Genomic DNA, 5,947 nt, shown 5'->3' on the forward strand with positions numbered 1-5,947 from the left:
AAATAAAAAATATTTTTAAAAAAGAAGGTCCATACTCTACTGTAGAAATGGAAATTTTTTTTTAAATTGAAAGAGAACAGACTTACTTCATGCTTATGGTTCATTCCCACCGATGAGAAGTGCTGTACACAAATGCACTGTATCACTATGCAAGTGTGTAAAACACTGGAACCTTCCAACAATACAACACCTCAGTTTGGTACGTGGGTTTATTGACATAACTGAACACAACCATGTGCACAGAGCATTTATTCATTTCCCACTGAACAACATTCCAGGGAAACTCTTCTTAACATAGACCCAGGCACTGGGCATTTTTGGGGATGGTCTGCAGTTTAAAAGGGTGGGGTGTAGGAACCGTCCTTTTTCCCTGACTTTCAGTGGGACTCAACATTCCATGGCTATGCCAGAGAAAGAGCTCAGAGATGCTGATTGCTCAGTGAATGAAAAAAGCTGGGAGCAAGAAAGAGGCAAGATAGCCCAAATGTTGCAAATAAGAGCAAACAATTGCACCTCTCCCGTGGATCAGTAAACTTGGAGCCGGAACCAAGCTCTGGCAACAAACTAAGAATGACAGTCTATTTCCTGTGGTTTATTAAGTTTCAGCCCCACAGATACAACTGCCAGGAAAGCAGCTGTACTTTAAGTGGTCTGGACATTTATTCATCTGAACATAAGCAAAGATCAGTTCATTTAGATCCCTGGGTCTGTGCTCGGCTGTGGGGACAAGGGCAGGCCTGGCTCCGTGGAGTCCAGGCACAGAAGGGGTGGACTGGGGGTCAAGGACCCCTGGACTGTGATAGATTCCCTGAGTCATCAGGACCCTTAGGGGCTTATAGCCTGAGAGGAAAGAGTCGCAGTCAGCCTCAGCACCCACACCGTGGCTCCACCATACCCCACGGCAATGAGTCATAACCATGGCCAGTGTAACCTTGTGCACCCCCTCAGTGAGGACGCTTTCAGACCACACTCGGAATCATTCATGTAAACCAAAGCACCGCAGTCAGCAATGCACGTGCACTTCATAACTAGCAGGGCACAGAAGGATCTCGGCCAGCTGCAAATGACAGATCCAATGAAGGAGCCCAAGCCCAAGTTTACACCAAAGACATTGAAAAGAAATACTGCAATTCTTAACTAAAAGATAACATTTAATAACAACAGTAAAACACAGGGTGGTGGAGGGACTAATTTGCAAAACACAGGATTATTTCACAGTCGGGTGTGAGTGCTCATTCATGACAATCTTCTGGCTTTAGTAGAAAGACAACCACCGATAGATACTTTTTCACATTTTTTTCCCAATAAGTTCTCCCCTTTTACTATTTCATAGAGAGTAAGACGTTAATGCGCTCAAACATACACTATCAATTGACAATCGCCTTTTGCTCCCCTTTTTGGAAACTACCTTTGTCGCTTCATTGTGCCACTCAGGACGAGCAGGGCACAGGGTGTTTACTCCACACCGGACACACTGCCACATGTGCCGTAAGTGACTGGGCACACAGGCATCCCTGTGGGGTCACCACTCACATACGCATCACATTCTTGGATCAAGTCTGGCACTGAAATTTCCTTTGCCACCTATGGGTTTAAAAAAAAGAAAGAATAAACGTAAAAAGCCACAGGAACAACCCTTGCAGAGAAGTCTTGCATTAAGCCTTCTCCAGAGAAAACAGGTTATCGCAGTTAACTCCAAGGTCAGCAAACGTTCTTGTGGTGTTCATGTTAAAAAGAAAATTGTGGAACCTCCCGGCTCAGCTAAAATAGTCCTTGAGTTTATTCATCAGTTTGTTAAATGGCAGAGGTCTTCACATTGTTGAAAAAAATAGCGTCTCTAATTACCTAAACATTAAGTTATCCTGAATGTTCTGTTAACCACCAGAAAGGAGTTGCCTGGTGAGTGTGTTAAACTTCTCCACCTGCTCGCATCGCCCTTCTCCGCAGGAGCCACCAGACCAGGGGGTCCCTTGCCAAGCCTCCTCTGTAACAGTGCTAAGTTCCTTTTTCCTTAAATAGAACCAAAACACCTCTGTTTGAGTCTGGACGAATAGAAAGCATGTATCCGAATCTCCTTCTGGCCATGATGGGGGGCACAAGCCCCCTTTTTCACCGCAGAGGGGGTCAGGCTATTCATCACAATGCCCCAAAAGGCAATCTCATAGCTGCACCAGGATCTTCGGGTAAAGAAGGCTTCCCACCCCTGAACCCCACCATCCATGTGTCCCCTTCCATTGGCCTTGACCACCAAGTACCAGCCATTTACTTCGTGAGTGAGTACTGGGAAGCAGGGACAGGGGCAGGGGCCGAACTGGCTGCCTGTCCCCTTTGGCCTCCCTAGCCAAGAGGGTGAGAGGAGATGGTCAGATAAAGTGAGATCTTCCCCTGAGGTGAGTTGAGGGGCCCCACGGAGAGGTGGCTCCTCACAGCCAATTAGATGGTCTCCACACCCCTGGATCTAGTCGGCAAATCGCTGCAGGAGATGGTCTTCCCGCCTCAAGCTGCCACCCGCCCCACTGCCCCCGCTGTCCATGAAGCGGTCACAGGGGAACTCGATGAGGTCCGCCTCACTGAGCGCGCACACGGTGGTGCGGGGCCTGTGCGACTGGAATCCAGAGAAGTCCGCAGACACGCCGGTGCCCATGGAGCGCAGGGGCCGTCGGGTGGAGTACATGTGGCGAACGTGGACAGGGGCCCCTCCCTTTCGCCTGGCTCGCAGCTTCCTCCTCAGCCACCGGGATGCCCAGGCCGCCAAGGCCAGAAGCACTAGCAGAGCGTTGACGGCTAGCAGGGCCAAGGTCAGCAGCTGGTAGTCGATGCTGCTCCGGCTGCCAGGCTCGGGCAGGGTGACCAGCCCGGCGCAGTGGTCCCGGGGGGCCACTGGGCAGACCCGGCCCCCCAGCACGCCCTCCACACACACCAGATAGGGCGTATCTCCACGCAGCTCGCGCAGCGTGGCCGAGTCGCTGCGCTCGGGCAGGTAGACGAAGCGGTGGAATTTCGGCTGCTGGCCAAAGCGGTCAAAGAGCAGGCGAAAGCGCGCGCCGCCCAGCGGCCGGGGACTGCGGTGCTCTCGTACTGCCCAGCGCACGGAGGCGCTGTCTGCGCCCACAGCCTCCACGGTCAGGTTGCACAGGATGAACTTGTTGAAGTCACACGGGTCGGACACTAGCGGTGGCAGGCCGACCCCGCCGTCGGACTGCGCGGCGCTCTCCTGCTGCTGCGCGGCTAAGACCTGCTTCGCCGCGCGCTGCCAGAGGTCGCCAGCGGTCAGTGGCGCAGAGGCAGGCGCAGCGGTCGGGGTGGGTGCAGGGTGGGCAGCGTCCGCCGGCGTCGCACGTCCCCTCTCGGGCTTCTCGAGCAGGTCCAGGGGGTGTGGCACCGCGCCTGACACAGCAGCAGCAGAGGGGCCCGGCTGCTGGAGGCCCGGACCCCATCGGCTCAGCTTCAGGGCGCTGCGGTTGCCCCAGAGCTCCCTGGCCACCCCATCCCAGGGCACCCCGGGCAGAAATCGTCCCCGCTGCTGTGGCTGAAGCTGCAGCGGCAGCTCCTCTACGAGGCCACCTACAGGGGGCTCCATTTTCTCCCTCGTGACTGTGGGTAAGGGCTGCCTCTGGCTTCCCTCGGTTGGAGAGATGGAGGGTGAGGGATCCGCGCAAGACCCGTTCTGCAGTTGTAGGTCGTCCAAGTAATCCAGGTACTTGCCCCGGAGGGCCGGGGGGTGGCGACACTGCACAAAGACTGTGAGAAGCCGGCCTTGCGAGTGCCAGTCGCCCATCCAGCGCTTCAGGCCACGTAGCCTACAGTCACAGGTCCAGCCGTTGCCGTCTAGGTCCAGCCGGTAGAGAGCCGGGCTGGCGGTGAAAATGTCTCCAGAGAGGGCGCTGAGCGCGTTGTCGCGCAGGCTGAGTTCGCGTAGTCGGCCCAGGTGGCCGAAGATATTTGGGTGCAGAGCGGACAGCTCGTTGCCACTCAGGTCTAGCGCCTCCAGGTTGTGCAGAGGTTTCAGCAGCGCGACGGGCAGCTGGCTCAGCCGATTGCTCTCCAGGCGCAGCTCACGCAGGGCCTCCAACCCCCAAAAGGTCTCCGGCGCCAGGTGTGAGAGCTGGTTACCCCGGAGCGAGAGCAGGCCGAGGCGCGGCAGGTGCTGGAAGACGCGCGGCCCGAGGTGCTGCAGGCTGTTGTTGGAGAGGATGAGGGTGGAGAGGGAGCGCAGTGGTGCGAAGGTGACCGCGTGGCGTAGGGAGGGCTGCAGCTCGTTGGCAGAGAGGTTGAGAAAGCGCAGCTTGCCCAGTTGGGCAAAGGCGTTCTTGCCCAGAAAGCGGATCCGGTTGGACTCCAGATGTAGGTAGAGCAAGTTGGCCAAAGGGGCGAAGACCGCGTCAGGCAGCGCCCCCAAGGCGTTCCCGTCCAGTCGCAGCTTGACCAGACTCTCCAGGCCCTCGAAAGAGCCTCGGCTCAAGCGGCCGATCTCGTTCCCGTTGGCGTAGAGAATGCGCAGCTTGCGCAGCGGGGCCAGTGTGCCCGGGACGAGCGCCTGCAGGAGGTTGTTCCCCAGGTACAGTTCCTCCAGTCGCGAGAGTTTCTCGAAGGTCTTGGGGTGTAGAGAGCGGATCTGGTTGTACTGCAGGTCCAGCCGTCTGAGCTGTCCCAGGCGGTGGAAGTCGAACGCCGTGATGTTGGTTATGAAGTTGCCGCCAAGACTGTAGGTGAGCACTTCCTGGGGGTTCGGCAGCGAGCTGGTCTTGGGCACAGCGCGGAGCCCCCTGTTGGTGCACAGGAGGTGCTGGGGATGCTGGCAGTCACAGCGCTCTGGGCACACGGGCTGGGCCCGCGGCGGGAGAGCGAGGCAGCCGCACACCACGAGCAGGAAGCGCACGGCGCGGGCAGCCTCCATCGCCGCCCGCCCTGCGTGCAGCTGCCGGATCGTCCTCTTGGCCCGCCGGCTCTGTGTCTCCTCTGCATTCCCTTTGGCCTGGCCAGAGACGCTAAACGGCCTCTTTCGGGACTTTGCTGCGCAGTCCAGCCCCTCCTCCGCCCTTTGTCCGGTGGCTGGCCCAGGCCTCTGCAGGAGGGCTTCGCTCAGCCAAGTCCAGCGGCGCAGGGCGCTCCGAGAGCTCCCAGTGCTACTTGTTGCATCTCTGCAGAAAACTGTTTCTTCGGGTGCCTGTCGTGGGGCGGAGGGGAGAGCAAGAACTGATCTTTTTGTTTGCAGCTCGAGTCCGGAGAGCTGGATTCCCTGGCACGGATTCTCCCCGCCGAGTGGATTCCCCAGCTGCAGGCAGGCGGGAGCCCTTCCAAGAGCTGCTCAGGGCGCGGCTTGGCTGCTGCGCGCCCCGGCGGGCAGCTCGCCCCCGCAGCTCGAGCCTCCTCGCGGGACCCGGAGCGCTGCCTCGGTGGAACAGCCGGGGGAGGAGCCGAGGTGCGCAGGCTGTGTCGGGAAGGGACCCAAGTCGGCGAGTGGCGAGCAAACCGGGCGGAAATTCGTTCTTCCCACACTCTGCCCCCGGGGATGCAGGCGCGGAAAGAGGAGACAACGGAGGGAGAACAGACCCCGGCTGGGGGAGGGGGAAACGCTAAGTGGCTCCGCGTCTGGTCAGCCTGAGAGGGGGACGCCAAGTGAGAAAAGTAGGGATTAAAAACAGCTGTACAGGGCGGACACACTGGGCTGGGGGCGGGGGTGGATTACCGGTCGAGCAAACGGGATTTGCAGACAGAGACCTTTTTATTTTAGACAAGGACACCAGTCGCTTCGGAGCAGTGGGAGCTCGGCTTATCTTACTCATTTTTAAGGCACTTGCTCTTCCAGGGGCCGCCCTGGGGAAAGGTGGGGCGGCACGGAGTCCGCCAGCATGCTACAAAAGTTTTGGGGAGCACAAGGTTGTCTGCAAAGAGCTGTCAGTGAGCCCCTGCCAGGAGAGGCTAGGCCGATCCATTCAATTGCCGC

At 57.9% G+C, this 5,947-nt stretch overlaps 1 protein-coding gene across 1 annotated transcript; it reads right to left on the bottom strand.

Annotated features, from left to right (window-relative positions):
* Positions 1 to 235: 235 nt before the first annotated feature.
* TRIL (TLR4 interactor with leucine rich repeats) lies at positions 236 to 5,374 on the bottom strand. The gene has a single exon (XM_037126558.2). The coding sequence runs from the start codon at positions 4,895 to 4,897 to the stop codon at positions 2,459 to 2,461; it is 2,439 nt and encodes an 812-aa protein (XP_036982453.2). The 5' UTR covers positions 4,898 to 5,374; the 3' UTR covers positions 236 to 2,458.
* Positions 5,375 to 5,947: the final 573 nt, after the last annotated feature.

Source organism: Artibeus jamaicensis, unplaced genomic scaffold (genome assembly GCF_021234435.1).
Source record: "Artibeus jamaicensis isolate MK-2021 breed Jamaican fruit bat unplaced genomic scaffold, CSHL_Jam_final contig_3230, whole genome shotgun sequence".
NCBI classification, from domain to species: Eukaryota; Metazoa; Chordata; class Mammalia; order Chiroptera; family Phyllostomidae; genus Artibeus; species Artibeus jamaicensis.

What these genes read in the sequence shown, in the direction of transcription:
- TRIL (XM_037126558.2), bottom strand. Translation starts at nt 4,897, where the DNA reads ATGGAGGCTGCCCGCGCCGTGCGCTTCCTGCTCGTGGTGTGCGGCTGC.